The 22702-nt window shown below is 44.9% G+C and overlaps 1 protein-coding gene across 1 annotated transcript in view; it reads left to right on the forward strand.

Annotated features, from left to right (window-relative positions):
• The window catches only part of hs2st1b (heparan sulfate 2-O-sulfotransferase 1b), a 69462-nt gene extending 50246 nt beyond the window's left edge, over positions 1-19216 (forward strand). Inside the window, exons 2-7 of the mRNA XM_064330531.1 lie at positions 11815-12050; positions 13500-13585; positions 14683-14821; positions 14920-15017; positions 16041-16198; positions 17026-19216. Coding sequence (XP_064186601.1) covers positions 11815-12050; positions 13500-13585; positions 14683-14821; positions 14920-15017; positions 16041-16198; positions 17026-17252 — 944 coding nt within the window. The 3' untranslated portion in view covers positions 17253-19216. The remainder of the gene's footprint in view (positions 1-11814; positions 12051-13499; positions 13586-14682; positions 14822-14919; positions 15018-16040; positions 16199-17025) is intronic.
• Positions 19217-22702: the final 3486 nt, after the last annotated feature.

A 22702-nucleotide genomic window follows, 5' to 3' on the forward strand; every position in this document is an offset into this window, starting at 1 on the left:
GGCGCTTGGGTATCATTTAATTAATCTGCTAAAGGATTCTCATTACGTCCTTACATCTTATTCAGACGCAGGCAAAAGGCAGCGCCCGCCCACGCTCACCTGCAAGCTCCTCTTCTTCCCGTGGCGATGCCTTTTCCTTTGAAGCTGTGAGAGTGTGTGCCCCGCTGAAGGGATCGTTGCATTAGCCTTGGCTGAATGGGCCAAAATTAGCCGAGCGCATCCACAGGATCGGCTAACCTTTGCTTCCGTGAACCCCGCTGCAGATTAGACGTGGTCGCCCGCTGAGGTCATTTCCTTAAGAAATTTCGGTCTTTTTTTTAACAAAGTTGGACACTGCTTGCTCTGCAGCCGGCTCCAGGGCGGAATCGGTGATCTCTCTGAGCAGAGCTGTGAGAGTCGAGGAGTGAAATTTCAACTTTCGAGCTGAATGGTTCCACCTGTGCTCGCTCCCCTGCTTTTGGTCCATTGCCGTTTTCGATCAACATCCACATGCGGGCCAATCAAAAAAGACAGGCCTAACCGGCCGGCTTCATTTTCAGTTGAGTGGACCTAGAGTCAGAGGGAAGGGAGGTAGTAAAAAAAAAAGAAACTACCCCTTAAAGTTTTTCTCTCCAGGTCTTGGCGCACCGCGCAGTATATTTTCCATTTAATCAGAAGGAAGGCGAGCAACCTGTCAGCAATATTGTCCTGTCAGACCGAAGGGTCTTCTCCCTGCCAGGTACTGTGTGATAATGTACTGCCCCGTGGACCATCCCTCCTGCCTCCCAAACTGCCTAGCCATCGCGTGTGGGCGATAAATCTGCCCCGCACCCAATTAAATCAACAAACCTTATTAGGACCGATCAATCCGGGGCCTTCCCGGCCCCCCCTCACCTCCCCAGACCGAGGGAGGACGGTATCACCCAGAGCTCTTCCTGCTCGTTCATCGCAGATTTGTGCGTATTTTGGAATTATCTTACGCTTCGTTCCCTTCTGTGGTACTTCGGGCTGGAACGAATGAACGGGGTCCCTAGAATTTTAAAAATCGTTGGTGCGTTGGTGCCTGATCGGGCCAGCTGATGTGCTGGAACTCGGCGCAGTCATGTGTCTCAACCCCATTCAACCCCCCCCGCCCCCCCGCATCAAGCCCTGGCTGTAATAGGGCTCCCTGCGACTGGGAATCCCACTGGGTGGCTCATAATTAGCCCAGGAGATGACATCATTTAGCCAGGATATATTTGCCCTTGGTGTTGGTGATGAAAGCTTTTGATTGCCTGAGCCGTTCCCTGCCTCACTGTGCAATAGAGACACTTCAGGTCGTTTGGTCTTTTCCTGCGCCTGCTGCATGTATGGTGCATTTCAGCTTCTGGATTGTAACTTGGGGGTTTTGGCAAGATGCTAAAATAATTCTTGCAACACACAAGTCATCCATGACTCAAAACTGCAGATGATCCCTAGTTATCTTGATTTTATGTATACTACATTTTAGCTAGCTAGCTAGTTAGCAATGTACACTACATAGCCAAAAGTATGTGGACACCTGACGTCCAACATCTTATACAAGATTATGGGCATTAATATGGAGTTAGTCCACCTTTTGCTGCTACAACAACCTCCACTCTTCTGGAACGGCTTAATACTTTAAACTTCACTAGAACTAAGAGGCCTAGCCCAAACCATGAAAAACAGCCCCAGACCAAGGGGTGTCCAGATACTTTTGGTCATATACTGTTGTGTACCAGTTTCATTATTTCTAGCCTAGAAATGTACTCCAGGTGTGATCTCTTAGCAGTAAAAACTGACTACTGTGCTGTCAGTGGATTTGTATAGCCTAGATATCAATATTACATTACATTATAGGCATTTAGCAGACGCTCTTATCCAGAGCGACTTACACAACTTTTACATAGCATTTTTACATTGTGTCCATTTATACAGCTGGATATATACTGAAGCAATTTCCTTGCTCAAGGGTACAACGGCAGTGTCCTACCCGGGAATCGAACCTGCGACCTTTCGGTTACAAGCCCAGTTCCTCACCCACTGTGCTACACTCCGTCCTATGAAGATATTGATTTTAGATGAAAAGAATTAAGATTCAAGAAGCAGTAGGGCACCACACCACTGATGTAACATATATCAGGTCCTCGAATGATGGCACGCATAGGGTGTATTACATTTTTATTGATTTGCTTTTATTGCTTTTTTTAATAGAATCTATGGTTTTTTATTTCCCAATGATGCCCGTCCTTGTATTCATTCGACTCCTGAATGCAGCCGGCAGCCTGTTCGAATAACAGAAGTGTTAGGATTTTGAAGAAGTGTAACTTCAAAGGCTGGAGAATAATCCTCAGTACATCCAATAGGGCACAGAGATAACGGTTTTCCTTGCTGTGAAGATATTAAAATGTGAAGGCAATTCTGTATGAGCAGTATGAGACATGGCACTTTGGAATTAGACAGATTTTCCAGTTGTATTTTGAGAAATACAATGACTTATTAAAAACAGAAATAAATATGAACATTTGCGTTGGTGCAGCGGACATACAAATATCAATTTAATAATATTTAAAAATATTTTAATTATTGTTTTATAGTTCATGCTGCTTTCCTACCTATAAGCATCCAGTTTCTGGTGCCACTGAGATTCTAAGTTGGCGGCAGTTGCATCATCTGATGGATGCCATTTTGAGAGGCTTTCTGTTCGGACATAATGAACCCTTCTCTTGTTTCAGAATCATCTCATCCAAAATTGCTTTCCATTGATTGCCCCTGCTCACCCCTCCCCATCCCCACCGCTGAAAAAACAGGTTTTTAAACCCAAATGGAGTCTGGAAATCAAGGCTATGATTAGATTTGTGTGAACTCTTTCCTCTGTTTTTAAAGGAAGGCTGGAAGTCCACCACCCGTTCATATTTAACTTTATTCATACATGGGTAAAGCAGAGATGGTAACGGAGAAGGGATCACAGCACAGAAAGTGCCAAGCCAGGGGATTGAACCTTCAATCATGTGGGGGGATTTGTTTATGGGTTGAGAGCCAGCCGGCCACCGGACGGCGCCACACTTCTTGGTGTTCTTTTCTCTATACAAACACCATAATAATCCACGTTCATTTTTTTTATTTTACTGGTATCAATGAAGAACCAGTCCTAAGACATTGCTGGGATCTGCATTTTTTGTCTGACCCTATGGAAATCAACCTCCTTTCTTGACATTGGACAATAGAATCATTTTAATATAGAAGTAGATGGTTTCTGGCCTTTGTGAAGAGTAGTGGATTTATGAAGAGAAAGTACAGAAGAAAAAGTTACGGAAATTCTATCGACCTGAGAGAGTAGATTGAGGCCTTCTATTTGTCCCTGAGGCAGTCTAGCACAGATGGGTCACAGGCAAATAACAGTACAGCTTCTTATCCATGCCAAAATTGGGAAGACATTTTGTAAAAAAAATAAATAAATAAAAATGCCTTACAGGTCAGAATGAGAAGGATGAGCCTGCAATCTCACTTAGGTAAGAAGTGAGAAGTGTAGCTAGCAAATCAGCTAACACAACGCTTGAGTATTCATTCGTCAGCTAGCCATGTTATGGTTTTTCCAAGAATGGGGAAACAAACCAGATGCAGTTAGAAAGTAATTTCGGACATATATTTGACACAGCAAATGGAATAGGACCTTAATGTGCACTCAGAAGTGAAAATATGTTTTAGGTTTTTTTTTTCAGTTGTTAGCCAAAATTGGCATGGTAATGCTACACAGGTTAAATACTGTAGACACAGAAGCCAGCTGCATTTCTGCAGAGTAATGGTGCAACATAAGCACTAAGTAGATGCAATATAATGCCTTTAAATAAAGCTCCAATAGCTGCTCTTAAGGTCTCTTGCTGTGGCACTTACTTTGACACAAATGCCTTCGAGAGGAATACGTTTCATCTCTGACATGTCGCAAGGATACGACAGAACGAACAGCAACCTGAAATGCTGAAAATACCATCCGGTCCCCCCCCCCCCCTCCCCCTCTGTAAAAGCCCAATGCTATTCGAGCACCACACACAATCTAACACCCGTGTACCGTTTTTGTTACGCATTGGCTACGTCGCCGTTATTCACCAAAACACAGTTTGCCACCTGAAGAGGAGACTCGGTGTCTCCCAGCAGTGCTTCCCAATCTCTCCCCCCCCCTCCCCGCCGCAGAGCAGTCACCCCCCCCATCCCCCACCCCTCGCCCATGAAACGGGACACCCTCGCTCTTCACCTTAATAGAGCAAAAAGGGATTTCCAGCAAACAGAAATACAACACTGTCTTCCACCCCCTGAAGGGCCCCGTGTACACACGCAGGGCGGGCCCGCAGTCGGGCCGCTGTGCGCCGCTAAGGACCGGAGCGAGCGCGCGGGCTCATTAGTCTTCTGTTACCGGACCGGCTGCGAAGGAGCCGCGGGTGCTCGGGGGGGGGGTGGGGGGGGAGAGAGCTCCTCTAATGCATTCGTTTTTTGTTCCCGTTTGGATAAACGGTATAGAGTTTCGCTTTTGCATTGTTCTCACGGCATTGGCGTTTCACCTGCACTGAGCGAAGGCTGAAAGGTTTTTAAGTGCCGTGTGACGCCTTGCGTGCACGGCTTTTACCTTTGTGTTTCTTGGTGACATTTATTTTTGTCTTTGTGCTTCTTAGTGATGAACACTTCAATTTGCTGCTTAACGCATAAACTTTGAATTAGTTATTGATGAGAAACTCAATATTTCTGGCAGTGTTTATACTCAGACTGAGAAATCTGGAATATGAGATATTTTGAAGTCCCCGTAAGAAAGCAAAAGATGTGAAATAGTCAGAGAACAGTTTTTGTACATTTTTGATCCTCCAATTGAGAGTGCAATTCTGTATACAAATGGAACTATTTGAGAGCCATTCCAATACCGTGAAAGATTATTTTCTGGCACAAACAAGTGGTGTCCCACATGAACGAAATACGCTGCATGACTTGCAAAAGTAACCGACTTCCGAAATAATTTTAATAACATATAGAAGTGAGCAGGAAAGAATGAGGGATGGATATTTCTGAGTCACTGCCAGTAAGGGACTAGATGCCGGTGGAGTTGATAGGGTAGGCCGTGGGGGAAGGGTGTGGGAGATTGGTCATAGGGTAGGCCGTGGGGGAAGGGCCCGAGGTCGGTGATAGGGTAGGCCGTGGGGGAAGGGGGCGGGGTAGGTGTCGGTGAACTTGACAGTGACAGGCAGGAGGAGTGTGGGCATTTCAGCAATGGACCTGTGAAGTAAATTTATAGAGGAAAGAGGCTTATCTTAAATACCCGTACATAAATCAGCGTCTGCGTTTGGCAGGCTTCACAGCCCCATGCTCAGACCGTGGCATTTATTTGGCACCTGAAGTGATGCCTTGGCTCCTTGTGTAAGGTTAGGTGCTGCTCTTCAGGCTTATCCAGCCCATTATTTTTTTATTCATTTATGTAACAGAACAGTCTTCTCTTTCTTTTTCTTACCGTCTTATGTTCTAAGAGCATGTTTAACAGTTTTGGGAAGGTATGAGCTTTGGAGCGAAAGCGGTTTTGAATGAGAACAGGCTCAACAAACAGTATCGAGAGCCAGGAACTGACACTGCATGTTGTTTTACGACTTGTTTTGGCTCTGAGGCGATAAATGGTTTGTGTATTCTTGACTTGTCTCCTCGCCATAGCCTGTCACTGGTGCTTCTTTGCGAGGTGTACATGTATACGGCAGACTTCTGAAGATCGTTGTTCATGGTCTCCAGCTTCCCAAAAATGTTCTGAATAAAAAAACACCATATTCCCACACACAATTTTGACATATCCTTAAATCTCGTGTAGGCTTATTTACAAAAGTTTTTGATTGTGGGGGATTCCTAGTATATTGAAAGAAGCCTTGTTGTGTGTTATTCTTCTCAATCTTCTCCAAACCAAAGTTGTTCCTGGAAGAGGCGATTGTCTATTCACCATCTATGTAATTTCTCACTGCCCATCGTGCTACAGCTGAGGAACCGTCTGTTCCACGCCTGTCCATATTCCAGGCACTATCAGACAGATCCTAGTGATGGGCAACATATACTTCCCAAGTATGGTTGAGGTACTGTGGCAGATGTCCTGAAGACCCACTGGTGAGATGCCTTTCTGGAGCTTGTCACTCAATGGGCGGCATGGCGACATGCGGACTGGACCCCGTCGCACCGGGGAGGGGTGCACCGGTGGGCCCCCCATAACCCCCCCCCCGCGGCGCTCGGAGACGGTGATTATCTCCCGCCGGACCGTCGCGCGGAAAACACCGCTTGTAATTACGCCTCGGCTGCTCGATATCATCATCAAAGGCTTAATCACCTGGAAATCTGTTTACGTCTGGCGAAGGAGCGGGTTGTTTGGATAATTACGGTATGCTAATGCTCCGCCGCCGCCGCCGCCGCCGCCGCCGCTGCCGTCGCGGGCGCACGCGGACAAGAGGGGATTTATTCTCCGGCCTCGGTGCGAGGCGGAAGCGGAGGAGCGCGCCTCATGAATATGCGAATGAGCCGAGGGGACGAAGGATTTCCGACGCCCCCGCCGACCCGCCGCCCCCGCCCTGAGCCGGCTGTGCGTCTCTCCTCAGCTCCTGGGAGAGGAAACCGTGGGCGTTCGGAAGACGGGGAGAGAGAGGGAGGGAAACTGCAGCCGAAACGCAGCGAATTCCTCTGGGGCCTTTGCTTTTTTCCACGTGCCCGTGGCTGTTAGTCACCCGTGGGTCAATGTGGTATTAGAGACAGATGACCTCTTCAGCCCTAGACCACATCAGCGCACGAGGAGCATGACGCACCAGTGTAAGACCTGTAAGACGGGACGTAATATATGGCGGCTTATTAAGCTATGATCAATATTTAAAGATGGTTATTTTATGCACTGGTGGGCCTCTGCTTCTGAAGACGAATTGGCCAATTAACAAGCTGATATTTGTGTAATTGCGGTATTAAGAGCTTGCAGGAGTCAACGAGTGCCCTTGCAGTGTAAACGTGCAAAACGCGCGCGCCCTTTCACGTCCGTCCATCTTACCTGCCATTGTGGTCATCCGTCTGATTGCGTATCTCTCCACCTCTGCCTCGTTTTCTATTTTTAGATAACGGGTTCGTCAATGTAGGGCCAGCCTGTTAGAAATACTGTGAAAGCAGCCCTCCCCTATGCGGTGCCTTGATTCAGTCACCAAATGATTGTTGCCTTGTGGGTTGTGCTATTCTTTTCAGTCAATGCCCAAGCGTAATAATATGAAAACTATTTGTCGTTCCTTGCAACAGCTCGCAATAATATTGCCGAGGCCTCCAGTTGCGGGCTATTTGATGGAAGAATGGTGTGTTTGTAATCGCCTGTCATAAAAGGCACAAGAAAAGAGCTGGCAGTTTAAAACGGATGCTCCGAGGGTCTTGAAATATCAGAATATTGGAAAAGAAAAGAAAATTCACTGACTCACGAAGGAACAGTTGTGTGGGTTGTTTTTTCCTGTGTGTAGTGATGAGCTCAAATACGTTGAATGGGCCTCATTTATCAATATTTTTGATAAATAATATTGTGTGGTAATGTACGCATAATCGGAAACAAACTGTATTCTGTCGGATTTATCAAACACGCTTAGACACACGGTGTATCCACACACGTATGTTGATAAATATCGATCAATCGTGAAGTTCATTTCATGAAAACATCACGTTATTATGCAGTGCATGCAACAAAATCAATATGTAATCTCATATTTGTCCTAAGTGTCCTAAGCATGTTCCTGGTGATGCAAAAAAACAAAAAAACATCCAGCATCTATTTTTTTACTTTTCCCTCCGTATTTAAAAATGTCTAGTCATATTTGTTGGCCTGTCCCTTTGCAGTATCATCTGTAAATTTGGGAGAGGACTAGCGTGCATGCCACAGGGCACAGTGTCCCTTTAAGGACACAGTCTGCAGTCATTGTGCCGGAGCACAGGCAAACTGCAGACGCCTGATCGATGGCTTGATCAGATTAGTTGCTCTTGCAAAATGAGACTGGGTTTACCCTGCTGACCGGAAGCCTCCCTCCCTGGGTGTTGCTATGGCCATTTGTACCTTGTACTCTTTTACTGTGTGGTTCTTTGCCTCCGGTCAGGATTGTACTCCGAGCTGAGTTGCGCATCACTGTGGTAAGGCCTGGTGATAAAGCTAGAGGATCCACTCGAGAGGCCACTTAACACAGTATAATTTTGTCAAAATAAATGATGATAAACAAAACATGAAATGCTGTAGAGGGCATTCAGTACTCTAATTTGCTCTTAAAAAATTACCAGAACTGAAGTAGGTCTCCTCAACATTATGATTTTGTCATCACAGAGATGGCCAAATATGTTTGTTTAAACATCAAAAATGGATTTGCTTACTGTAAGTGAAGTGGAAATTGGAACAAAGAAGGATTGTGTAAACCTTGAATATTGCAGCCCCTATAACTGTCAGTGCATTCTATACATGTGAGTATTTCAGATTTTTTCACATATCTCCTTTATTAAAAATTGTGTAGAACCCTGTGCTTTCTGGAGCAGAATGACATGCAGCATATAGGCCTGGATTTATCACAGAGTAATTTTGAAGGTTGGGTTTTCTCATTACTAATTTTACCACTGTTTGAACCAGCAGTTGTGATGGCAGACGTTCGCACAGTCTAAACAAAGAGCTCTGAGTCCCCCCCCCCCTCCCCCCCAAACTCAACAGTCTTTGCAGCCACCTGTTCTCATATTAATTCAGCGATAACGATGCTGTCGTGGCACTTTAGCCGGGATCAGGTGGAGCTCGTTGGTGCCTGGCAACGTTAAGCTCTCAGTGGCCAAGTCCTGTCAGTTGGTGTGAAGGGCGCGGCCCCTGGGCTGCCGTTCCTCCGTGGGCGGGGCGTCTTCCCCGTTTGACGGAGGTTATCGAATGGACCTCCTCGACAGGGAACGCGGCATCCGGATCGGTGGCAACTCAAACCGAGCCCGGGGAGCCCGCCGTATCGATCCAGGTTCCGCCTCCTCCCTTCCCCGTCCACAGAGAAGGCATGACAAAAAGATGCCTGACAGCTTTCTTTCCTCACACAAAAAAATGAAAAAAAAAACAAACAAAAAAACTATTCTATTTCCCCCTCCCATCACTCCTCAGAAAGAAAAATGGCAGAAGTTGGGCGGTGCCGACATGCGGGACCGGGATGGCCTCTAGTAAAGGCCGTTTCATTTCTCTAGGTACCCCATTACTCTGGCTTTTTACTGAGCTAGCACTCAGAATGCAGTTTCACTAAATCAACTGACCATGGGGCAGGGTGAAGCCTTTAGTGCAACTCCAGCCATTTCAAATTTATGCCTCATTCGAATGGAAGTGCACTGTTGCGAGAGATTTGTATCGTGGTTTTTTCTTCTTCTTTTTTTTTTCTTCTGGGGTAAGGCACAGCTGAAGTGCCAATGTTCATAATTTCCCAGAGTTCTGATGATCCTTTTTGCCGAACGGCTACGTGCCACGGGTGTGGCGCCTTTCCCCGCTGCCAGAGGTGAAGAGAAATGGGTCGAAACGGATCAATGTGAGGAGAGACTGTGACTGACAAGACCACTGTAAAAAAGGATGTTATCGAAGTGTCACAGTAAGGGACTCTGGACAATAGAATGCATCATTTCTGTGTTAATGTTCTGAAAAATTACGGAGTGGCCTGTTTTTGAAACCAAGCCCTTCGGTACTTCAAGAGGATGGTCCAAAACCAGAGGTTTGCTCTCTTTACACATCGGGTGATCCTGTCATAAGTTACTGTAGGTGTCCAAGCTTAAAGTCTACAATGTGATAGTGACATTTAGGAATAGTAATGTTCCTGTGGCTACACTTTGAAATTGTCAAGTGTACAACAGAATTTCCCCACCCGGCTTGACACCGACCCACTAGATGCATTATCACCATCTCACAGCTGCCACAGACAAACTCCTTTTTTCTTTTTGCCGTCTAAAAACTCATGTGGAGTATTCAGGTGCTCAGTGGTATGAAACCAAATGTGCACCACTGTTTAAATTATTGTGTTATTTATAGTGTTATTTTGTATTAGCCATGTGGTGGCTTTCAATACGAATAAAAAACAGTATTGTTTCATTTCAAAATGTTGCTTTGTTGTTGTTTTTTAATTAAATTGAATTTCTTTGTCAGAATTTAATTATCTTCTCCCGTTTTCCTAAATATGCCTATGTAATTCATGCGTTGGCCTGAGACTCCGTGATAATTCTACACAACCGCATACAAGAACCTACTTATTCCACTAATCGCAGATCCACCATATTGTATTGGGCTGTCCTTCATTTTCTCTTTTCTCCATGCTGAAACGTGGAAGCCACTTCTCCAAGACTCTGGAGGCAAAAGTGCTTGTCCAAAAGCAGCCTACCCATCCAAGTCTTACCCTACACCTTTTACAGGAGCAATGATCAAGCTGATCTTCGGTCAGTAGTATCAGTAACTTCCTACCCGCACCCTAAGCTGAACACGTTTTAATCGGAACACAAATGCGATTGTATAAAACAATAAAATATTGCTAAAACAGGTGCACATTTGTACGTGGTATGCCACATCGAAATGTGATATTCAGGTATAGGCTGCATATACAGTGTCAGCATTGTTGTATCAAAAAACATAAAGCTAAATGATGTGGAGGAGTCTTTAATTGCGTATGAAAATAAGATGTGCAGCGTGTGTCCCAACTCGCATTTAGCCTACTTCCTGTCAGTCATTGGATGCCTCCGGGTTGGTCTGAAATGAGAACCCAGATTCCTGTGGCTTGGTGGAAATGGGCACCGTGGCAACGCCGTCGCAGACGCGGAAAGGACAGAGTGCAGCTCGATCGCTAAAAGCGCCGCGGTGCGCGTTTATGGTGTGTCAGCGAGAGGTGACATTTCTTCCATTACCCAACCCTTCCTCTCCACCTCTCAATAAATGTCCACGGCCTTTTGACCTTCCGAGAGGAAAAGAATCTTCTTTTCCACTGTAGGATTACTCTCCCCTCTCCTCACTTTTCAAACTGTTCCACAAATATCTCTACGCAGTGCTATTTCTTGCCTCAGAAATAGACTGTATTGTATTTTCAGCAGAACTTCACTGCTTTTGTGATTCCTCAGTCAAAGGATAATTTCATTTCTGTGATGTCGTTACACTGCCTGTTGTCCATTTATTTTTTTCCAGAGAAGGTAATTTATTCAATCTCTCAGCACCGTTGGGAGCGGAAGCTGGGTTGGACTCGGTTTGTATTGTTAAAAGGGTTATTTATTAATTTAATTGCTAGTTCTGTAGCAGTGGAGGAGATAAAAATAAAAACCACCAGGGCTGGTTTTAATGGCAAAGCAAGGGCATGAGGTGCAGTTAGTCAGATTGACTGACTGGTATCAGTTCTTCGGGAATGGAGCACTGAGTGTACTTCACGCAGGCTGCTTTTAAGGCATCCCACAGGTTGGTCCTCCAGGAGCTGATCCAGGCGGGAGAGCTGAGTTTGGAGATGCCTCATCCCAACCGCTCTGTGTTGTCATACTGATCTGGGATCGGCATTTCTGATTCGTCCTGTCCCAGTTCCTCTGCGGAAGTTTGGTTACTCATTGGTCTCACGCAGTGGCCTTAATCGATCCCCCTGGGTTTTCTCCTAAATGCGCCAATGACTTTATCCCAACCGCTCTGTGTTGTCATACTGATCTGGGATCAGCATTTCTGATTCTTCCTGTCCCAGTTCCTCTGCGGAAGTTTGGTTTTTCGTTGGTCTCACGCAGAGGCCTGATGGACCCTCCTGGGTTTTGCTCCTAGCCTGCACACGTGCAGATAAGGACCCTCTTCTCTTGTCACCCCTGCAGAGCGAGCTATCGCCAGGCACGAGGTACGGGAGATCGAGGAGAGGCACACCATGGACAGCAGCAGGAGCCTGGAGCTGGACGAGAGCAACGACGTGGTCATCATCTACAACCGCGTGCCCAAGACGGCCAGCACCTCCTTCACCAACATCGCCTACGACCTGTGCGGCAAGAACAAGTACCACGTCCTGCACATCAACACCACCAAGAACAACCCCGTCATGTCCCTGCAGGACCAGGTGAGAGCCCCGGCCCCTCGTTCCAGACACTCCCCTTGCGTTGCCAGGTGAACGCTTAGCCCCTCCTACCAAAGGTGTCGTATTAACTGCCAAATCATGTTTCAAGGCCACATGTTTCCTCCCTCCCACGGTGTCGCCGCTCGTGCTCCATAAACGGGATGCCCGCGCACCTTTTGGGCACCTTAGGGAGCGGGCACCCTCCAACTTCAGCCAGACCTGCTTTTTCTGCATCAAACCCACCCGAAAAACAGGCGGGAAAGTGACAAATCTCCTTCCGATGGAGCGTGTCATGTGATACCAGTGATTCATGCAGTCACGCTGCTGTCAGGTGCGGGGAGGAGCAGGTGCTCGGAGGGCTCGCTTTCCCGGGTTGTGTCGGCGTAATCGACCGCGCCCGTCGGCGGGAGCCCCCCCCCCCACACCCCGTTTTCACCTCGGTTCCCGCCCCTTCTCGGACCGTGGCAGATGGCGCTGGCGGCCGGGGCGTCGCGCTTCTCTAACGAGCCGTCTCTCCGGCTCAAAGTGAGATTTGCTTGGCGGCCGTCTCCGAGATGTCGTGCATAATTTATGTGTTGTAATCGACGTGAGAATGACAGCGTTTTTGGCTCGGCTGAATTCGGTGAAGGAAAGTTTTAAAAAGCATTTGATTACATTAGGGATAAATGGAGTGGGGGGGTGGGGGTGTGGGGGGGGGGATTCAAAACAAAAAGCAGCTGGCATTTCCAAATCGGTTAAGTCTACTGTGCAAAATGCTGGCTCGATAGATTCTAAACCGTGTGTGGCTTTGAGAGTGAAAGGGTTTATTTAATAGAGAGTTTGTGTGCTGCTGAATTTGCACAGCCTTCCCTGCGGTTCCCAGAGGAAGCCATAAAACACCGCTCCGTGTACTTTTGCTCGGATGAAGCGGTGAAGAATTTCACAAGAGGCCTTTGCCTGTGCAGCGCATGCAGAAACAGAATTCATTCTGATTAGAGGCATCTTCGTTGCAGACCTGGCATTCGTAATCTGCAATCATTGCTACCCGCATTATTTAAGTTATGGAATATTCTTTCTCACCGGCGGCTGAACTAAGCCGAGGGAGCATTTTTCAGTAATCTCGTAACCTCAGCCGATCTGGCCTTCTCAAATAGGAGTGCACGCACCGGTCCACCTCCGAAAGTACTATTTTGTCTCAATGGCATGAATTTATGCATTGGTATTCATATCACCGAGGATCAGAACAGAGAGCGTGCGCCCTCGAGGGGGGAAAGTATTATTCTCGCTGCCCGTGCCGAGGTAATATCCTGTCTGTGTTTGCGTAGCCAATCCGTTCCGCGGAAAGGGATGTGCGCTTGGTCGCTCGCTCGCTCGCGTCCGGCCCTGCCCACCGGGGCTGCTGGGAAGGCAGCGGGAGCGACGCTCACGCTCGGCGTCGGCAAGCGCCCCCTGACGAACGGTTTGCTCCGCCAGGTGCGGTTCGTGAGGAACGTCACGTCCTGGAGGGAGATGAAGCCCGGGTTCTACCACGGCCACGTGGCCTTCCTGGACTTCACAAAGTGAGTGCGGCGTGGGGAGGGGGGAGAGGAGAGCCCAGCACCTCGCTGGCCCGTGGGTCTGTTCCTTTTTTTTTTGTTTTTTTTTTCTTAGCAGGGAGAAGAGCAGGCCAGCTTTTCTTGAGCAATTTGAAAATGGGGCTTCTTGCAAATATTTGCTTGAGCGATTACACCGCAGATTTTAAAAACAAGTTGCAGTTCCTTAACTGTTTCAGCCATTTACCCGTGCCCAGTGCTCACGGTTAAACAACAATAGGCAGTTTGAAGCCGTTGTTGGGTATGAATTAAGTCGAATATGTTGTAGTTGTTTTTCTAATTGCAGATATACACAGCTCTAACCTGTACTCCACCTCCAACTGTTTTTGTAGCCTTAGATCAATTCCTTTACGTAACCCTGATGTTTTCTAATGTTTTTTAATGCCACATTTTAGGAATTCTTTGCTTATCCGTAACCTAGCACTTGATTGCATTTAGATGGGATATTGTTATTTTCATGAAACACAAATAGGCTGCGTATGTAATATCCAGTATGACTAATTATATTTTATAATTCAACGGTACCTTAATGTTCTGGTGATGGAAAATCGAGACGGAACTCTGTGTTCTCTAAAAATAACTTGTGTAGCTGCTACCATCTAGTGGTAAAGGGATGAAATGGCTCACTTGTTTGTAACACACTTCCACAACACTATAAACATTTGAGATTTCTGCCCTCATTTTCTTTCATCTGTATTGAGGGTCTCTTAGAGTTTTTTTTATAATTCTTCAATCCAAATCCACATAAAGTGCTCGTAATAATCACGTCACAAATGAAAACATTCTTTTCAGTGCTATTAAGTGGAAATTTACCAATAATCCTTCTGGACTTACATTAATAGTGCATCGATAGTGCATTGAAGTTTGTATATTTCATGAGATATTGAATAAGTTTCAAAGTTTTCTCAGGATTCTTCTTACAGCCCCGTTCAATAAGATCTCCCTGTCATTAGTGTGGGTGTTCTCTAGTTTAGCTATATTAATTAATACAGTGTAGTGGTGTTCTTGCTGTTTGGCTGACTGCTTCCCTTCGACCCCCCCCCCCGCCCCCCCTTTCTGTACAGGTTTGGGGTGAAGAGAAAGCCTATCTACATCAACGTCGTCCGCGACCCGATCGAGCGCCTCGTGTCCTACTACTACTTCCTGCGTTTCGGCGACGACTACAGGCCCGGGCTGCGGAGGCGGAAGCAGGGAGACAAGAAGGTCGTTTCCTCGTTCCGTCGCTTGTTTTTAATTGGTTTGGCGCGTCGTTCCGAGGAAGGCGCGCGGCTCACGTTCGGCTGGCGTGTCCTGCGTTTCAGACCTTCGACGAGTGCGTGGGGGCGGGCGGATCGGACTGCGCCGCCGAGAAGCTCTGGCTGCAGATCCCGTTCTTCTGCGGTCACTACTCTGAATGCTGGTGAGCGCGCAGGCCCTCCCCTGAGTCGCACAATCACGCGTGCGCCAAAATACGCAATCCGTTACCTTCGCCTAGTCTCCAAGGGAGCGTTCATATTTCCATCGGGTATATTGGATCTCATGTATATGCTGTGGCTGTTTGTGGGACATATTTGGCAGCTGACAATCATTACTCAGGATTGTTCACATTACGTTACATTTATCTGGCAGACACTTTTATCCAAAGTGAGATACAATAAGTGCGTACCGAAGGTCACTGGAACGACTACAAAACACAGGTCCGTTAAGGTACAATGCTCATTATTGTACATTTTCATGTATCCCTCTCTGCAAATACACACATATCACAACAAGACTATGGATTTGTATAACACAACACTGTTTAATTCAAGGCATTTATCACTTCACACTTGAACTTGAATATCCATATTAATGTAATCTTCAACTCTGTAATGCATGTTGTTGTACAGACCTTAGTCAAGCACAGCTTTAAAGGGAACCTACACTCAGGGGGGAAAAAAGCAAGAGTTGCAGAGAATGATAAATTAAGAACATCTCTCTTTTGGTCTTGGTTTCAAAATTGCCTACATGAAATGAACTAAAAATAATGATGAGAACAATGCTTGCCATTTTCCTACCACTAAAGAGTACCCAGTGCTCACCTACAAACTAGATAGTATCTAGCACCATATCAAGCCTGGTATTTTTTCAGGCCTACTGTTGGTTGATTTGCATTAATGATTCACATTCAACTGAATGCCTTTGTTTCAGGTCAATGTAGTGAGTGTTAAAACCACACCCCTGAAAACTGAAAACAGTCGCCACCCCTTGGTGGTGAACCTTTGACTTTCTGAAGGGGTGAAGGATGGAATTTAATGGAATTAATTGATAAATCATCACATTTTGAGTTCATGTGTTTCTTTACATTGAAGGGTCCCTTTAAATATTCAGAGCTGGATAGTGCTATGGCATATGCCATGCTAATTTTAACCTGGCTATGTCTGATGCTATAATGTTGTTCCAGGAATGTGGGAAGCAGATGGGCAGTGGAGCAGGCCAAGTACAACCTGGTCAACGAATACCTTCTAGTGGGTGTGACCGAGGAGCTGGAGGACTTCATCATGATGCTGGAGGCCGCTCTGCCTCGCTACTTCAGGGGTGCCACCGAGCTCTACCGTACAGGTACTCTACAGGTCTCTCCCATAGCCCCTCCCTTAGCTCCGCCCCTAGACCCGCCCCTCAAGTCACCTCTCATGATGGATGGAAAAATGGAGCTTTAGAATATAGACCAGAGGTGGGCAATTCTGGTCCTGGAGGGCTGGTGTGTGTGCAGGTTTTTGTGTCCACCAATTACCATGGCTAAATGAGCTAATTGGCTGTATTATACTCCAACAGTGTATACATACTCATACATTAGATCACTGTAAAGCATTTCACATAGGGACCCAAGAACTGTCTTCAGTTGTCATTCATGTGCTTATCTAGAAACGTTGCTAAAATGTCAGATGCTGTAATTGTAAATGGTTAGTTTAGGTCAGAATAATTATATTGAGTTGCCAAAATTAAATTAACTTTAAAAATGTTAAATTAATAAGGTAGATAGAGGTAGCATAACAAAATTACAGGTGTACATACCCTCAGATTTATCAGAACATTCAAATAGGGACAAAATAAAGAACTTCAAAGTTTTTTAGATATTTACAGCATAAATAACTTTGCATGTTTACAGCGATTTGAAATAGGGGAGTAAACACACCTTCATTTTTATGTGGTTTTGTTGCACAAGGACATTCGAAGGTATGCAGACTGTTAAAATGTTATTTACTTGCTGCTCGGATTTACTGTGTGCATGTTTTACAACAGATGGTCACGGTAGCCTCCATAAAAATTAGCTGCAACTGTTTCAGACAGAGTTCAGACAGGATAAACAATCGGGGAGTGATACGGTGTTGTGGCAGGTGTTAGCGGGATATGCCGTGACCCCCCGCATCTGGTTTGTTTGGTACCAGGAAAGAAATCCCATCTGAGGAAGACCAGCGAGAAGAAGCCGCCCACCAAGGAGTCCATCGCGAAGCTGCAGCAGTCGGACATCTGGAAGATGGAGAACGAGTTCTACGAGTTTGCGCTGGAGCAGTTCCAGTTCGTCCGCGCTCACGCGGTGCGGGAAAAAGACGGCGAGCTCTACATCCTCGCTCAGAACTTCTTTTACGAGAAGATCTACCCTAAAATGAACTGAACGGGGGAACCGGTCAAGCGGTTGCGAAAAGACCGTGAGCTTCGTCTTCGTACTGTTGTTGTCGCATACACTGGAGTGAAAGGAAGAAGAAATGAAATGTTGTGACAAAGGGCTGACTGCAGGGGGTGCTGCGACCGTGTGAGGGGCTCGGCGGAAACGGTACCCAGCACCCAAGCCCTTTTCAAAACACTACCGGTTTTATTTGCGTCCGTTTCTGCGGTAGTCCTGTGAAGGAGGCCACTTTTTGGTGGGCCTGAGTAAGGGTGCGAGGCATTGTTTACAGAGGTCCAGTTCATCAAGTTCCGTCATCCTGGACCTGCACTGAGGCTGTGTACTTTACCACTTCCTGATGAACTTCAGCCAGTCAAGCGAAGGGGGGTGTGTTCCACAAACGCACAGCAGGCACTGCTAAATGGCAGTGTCCCTCTCTCACTGTTATACTTTTCCCCCACACACACACTTTTTTCAAAATAATTTTGTTAACCAGTGTTTTTTTTTTTTTTTAAATATATATCAGAAAGGGATTTTTTTTTTCAAAAAGGATGGGTGGCAGGCAATCTTATCACCACGAATACAAACACAAAACAGTGCATCTAAAAGCCTTCTCAAGCTGAAGATGACTGCTATTAGGCTATACGATGCAGGAGGACAATTTTCAAAACGTCTCGCTGACTGGTCAAGAGCCTGTCAACAGGAAGTGACCTCACACTGTTTGAAGTCATCATCATAGACTATAGGGTGGAGCCATTCACGCATTAGTCGCGTGGATAGCACGTTCTCATATCGCTAACAGCTGTGGTGTCCTGCTGTTATCGGACTTTCGTGACCTGCATCTTGTATACTTTTACCTGTAGAAGTATTTTTAACTAGGGTGCTTTATAAAGTGTTTACAGGTGTCACTGAAAAGGAGCGCCAGAACTGAACTGAGTCTGCTGCTGCTGTACATAATGCATATTTAATGCATCTGGACCAAACATATAAAAAAGAAGAGGTGGATCCCAACTGTAGATCACCCAAGGCAATGTGGATATCATTTATGACATTTGTACCATACTGAAAAACAATGAAGGCAAAATCTTAAGGATACAGTCACTTTTTTAATGGTTGTCAAGGCTGTTCCATACTAGCAACTGAAGTCCCATAAAATGCTTTGTAACCACCGAACAGATTGTCTTTCTCTTTTTGAAATAGTCTGTAAAAACCACTTTAACATATTTTATTACACAAATATATACAATCTGCTTGTTAACATTTTTATTTTAAAAAATGATCATTTTCCATGACTGTAGGCTGTAAGCCTATAAGATTGAAGTTGCTCTCTAGTAGAGCAGACGTAAAACTTAAAAGAAATGTTTAATGCCATTCAGTAATTGTGTTATTAAGTGCATTAATACTTTGCAGTCATCTTTGTTGCTTTCAGACCGTTTTCATAGTTTACAGTTTTAACTGTTTAAGTACAGTGATGTTTTATTGAGACGAGCAGCTGAATGTCTTTGCATCTTGTTTCATACTGGTACTAAAATGGAGTTTTTAATTCGTGCGGCAGGAGAAGAGCATTTCTTGCGTTCGCCGGTCAGTTGACTAGGTTACGCGGAAATGCTCGGCACGATCTGGGCACACGGCACATCGCCGGCACACCAGCGGCAAGTCGAACCCGTCTGCGCGAACACAGCCCCACGCATTGCGTCTCCCCCAGTGCTTCTCTGCGTTTGTACAGCGTCTGTACTGAGAAGACAAAAGAGGGGGGAAAAAAACAAGAAACTCGATAGTGCCTTCATTACGGTCCATAGTGAGAAACCCAGATCACCCCTGTCACCGCAGCCAAATTCATATTAATATTTGTTCTTTTCCTTTAGTCGTCGGTTTCAGCCATTGAACTACCAGCTTCTTGTTTCGTTGGGTTGTTTTGTATTATGTTTCGAATTACTGCGAACCACTTTAAATAAATGCCAAATTCAAACATGTCCAGCCACCTGTTCTCACTTCACTGTTCCTTCTTTACCCCTGCTACAAAAAAAAAAAAAACATTTTGGTACATTTTTGCATTTCTTGGACAGAAGATACCGCGTGAAGGGTGTGGTGTTTATTGCATTTTTGCAGCCTTCGATGTGAAGCCAAAATCATTTTTGGAAATATAAAATGGGCGTTCTGTGTGCAGCTCTTTTCACATAAAAAGTCAAAGCTAAGAATATTGAGAAATAGATTGAAGAAATATAGGGGGTGATATTGAACGGAATGAGAAAAAGCCCAAATAATGGCATAAGTCTGCATGCATGCAGGGTGCATTTTTTGGTTTACTATTTTCAAATATTGTATGGTGGTCTACCTGTAGTAACAGGCTTGAAATGCAGCACAACTTGTCACAAACACATACATGTATGAATTGTAAGTTCAGCTGAATTTATTTTCCTTCCTCGTGGAAAACTGGAAGACCTTTGCCGGTTAACCTAGCCGCACGGCTAGCCTACCCTTAGATGGACACCCCCTGTCAAAGCCCTGCGAGAGCAGAGAGTAAACTGTTTATTTGAGTGAAGATTCCTTGTCCGATAAAGAAAAGTTCAAATGGAGTAGATGGTTTTTGGTTAAAAATGACAAATAATTCAAATAATTCAAAACTTAAGAAATAAAACTGAAAATAAAATAAAAATAACATATTTACAAGAATATATATATATATATATGTATGTATATATATAAAATTGAATACTGTATTTTACATGGCATTGCATTTATCAGTCTTATCCAGAGCAACTAACACAACTTTTTATTTCATACAACATGTACAACCACTGAGCAGATTATTTAAAATCCAAACCTTCTGAGCACTATTGTGAATGCAAAATTATGATAAGGTCTAGGGGCTGTTTTTAGCTTGGATGGATCCAAGATGAGTTACTCAACATAAACAAATCCCTCTGTACAAAATTGGCAGCCCAAAATGAAATGCTACATTTGACAGCTGTTGTAATGAAGAGGGAGTGCCCTTCTCAGGGAGGAAAAAACAAAACTCAATTAACTTCTTGCTGGAAGCATGTTAGTGTGCATTCTTTCATTAACAAACTGAATGCATTATAATAACTATCTCCTCTCAATTAAAAGGAATCCACTCCATATTGATGCACTATTGATGAGCTTGAAAGTTAATTGAGAAAAGAAAATGCCATGGCCTTGTTCTCCATGTCTATTTTGGTTTCAGTTTGTTTGTGGTGTACAGTAAGTACTTCTATTCTGTTCTACACTGTTGATTTCTTAGCTGATGCAGTAAAGAGAGGCTGATGGCAAAGTACTCTCTTGATATTTTTTTCCACATCACATTTCTTCACAATCTCAATACTGTATATATATGCACACGCACACGCACACGCACACGCACACACACGCACACAAGGGCTCTTTGGCCTGCATTTACCAAACATTTCCCTTAACAGTCCATTTGTTTGTTCTGCAAGTTCATTTTTTGTGATTGCAGATCGCACCAAACTGTGGAGAAAAACAGATACACGCACTTTAATTTAATTGGGAATCAAAGTAAATCGGAAATGTTGATTGAATCCAGGCCTTTATCTTTATTTAGTTTAGCCACTGGAGGGAGACATCACCATATGGTACTGTGTTGCCTTCCTCACAACAAAACAGTCTTCCCCACCTGGCACTGCCTTAGAAAGCCTATCACTATTAAAGTCCTACTAATGTGTCCATAATGCCAAATTAAATAATTGAAAAAGGTCTTTTCATTAAGAATACCGACAGCCTTATTACTGTACATTCAGGCTGCAGGCACACAGCTATTGGACTAGTAGTGCTAAAAATACGTCTTTTTCATTTCTGGTTCAAGACGAAATTACCTGGTGCTTTTAGTACACTTGCATAATGGAATTGCACTGCAGGTGATCCTAAGGACCCTAGTTTAATTCATTGTGTGCTAATGGTTGCAATTTTGGTTGCTAAATGGCAATTTTGGGGAAAGTGGACAAAGTGAGCTTTTTGCAAGCTCTCCTTTGAATGGGTTTACCAGGGAAGACAAATTAAACTTGATGGCCCACATACATTGCATCTGGGCACAGGGGCAAACCAGTATACTCTAATTTGATCCAGCAGTGCTAATAAGCCAAGTAAACTTTAGTAAAATTGTGGTTCTAATGTACTGGCAATCTCGGCTTGGACTTTCTGCTGCCACCCTCAGAAAACATAATGGAACAACAAAAACTTGAGATGGAACAGCAACAAATTTAAATAGGCAACAACGAGGCGGTCCATAGATCTCTTTCAAACCATATATCTAATCATGTCTGTGGAACAATCGCCATATGTGAATTGCTGCCTCGAATATCTAGCTGCATGAATGGAATGAATTATAAGTTAAACACATGAAGCAGTCATACTGTGTAGCACATGAATGGTAAAATCAATGAGTTAGTGTTTCAAGGAACTGCAATTCAATATTTAGTTCCCGTTAATTAATTGCTCTCAAGAACACCACATGTAGCACTGCAGTTACAAAAACATGAAATGTACGCACATATTTGTGTTTTGGATCAGCCAAGCCATTTTAATGGGTTTTAGCTGAAACACGTTTACTGTGATTCTTGATGTGTTGCCAGTATAACCTCCCAAACTATTTCCATAAATTCCCCCTTGATCTTGAACTACATGTCTGATATTGATTCTATTATCTTACACACCAGAAACGCAATACGGAAAACATGGCTGGTATACAACACTCAGGTTGAATGTCATGTTACAGTATCTTTGCAACATAAATAAGTGTGCAAGACTTAATTTTGGACTGTCTAATATATTTTGACTGAACCTTATGCTAGAACTTTTTGAAGTGTGTATGTTTATTTTCTCACTGACAAATGGTTAATGACATTGAGAATGTAGCAATTCTTCCAGTTAGACCCCCCGCCTCACAGGTGGTCAGCCTGCAGAGGACATGAGACTGGTCCAGAGGCAATTTCTTTGAGAGCAGCATAAGAGCCAATCCAACCATTGTCTCAGGAGCCAAAAATTACAGCTATCTAGTACCAGGAGTCTCTTGCTTGTTTCTAACTGGTTCAGGTACAGGGAACCATCTCTTACCCCCTTCAATGTTTTTGAGTTCAGGGACATGGTTCAGGGCTTGGTTCTAAATCTTCGACCCGTAGTTGCCCGATGCCCTCCATTACCCACTCCAGTCTGCCATCAACACATCCCGCGACATCCTTGAACTGTAGCCTCGTTGGTGAGTTGGAGGCGACACAATCACCCCTGTGGTCAGTGATTGGTCGTCTCGCATAAGCTCTCTTCGCCCTGTTCCTGGATGTCGCGGTCCAGTCCTTGAGAGAACGCATCTGCACTGCTGTAAAGTCAAAACCCTCGAAACCCTAAAGAGTCTCTGAAAGAGATCCACTGCTAGCTTTGCCCTTCAGGGTGCCAAAATGCTGAGCGACCAGCAGAGGGAGATGTGG

Source organism: Anguilla rostrata, chromosome 4, assembly GCF_018555375.3.
Source record: "Anguilla rostrata isolate EN2019 chromosome 4, ASM1855537v3, whole genome shotgun sequence".
NCBI lineage: Eukaryota > Metazoa > Chordata > Actinopteri > Anguilliformes > Anguillidae > Anguilla > Anguilla rostrata.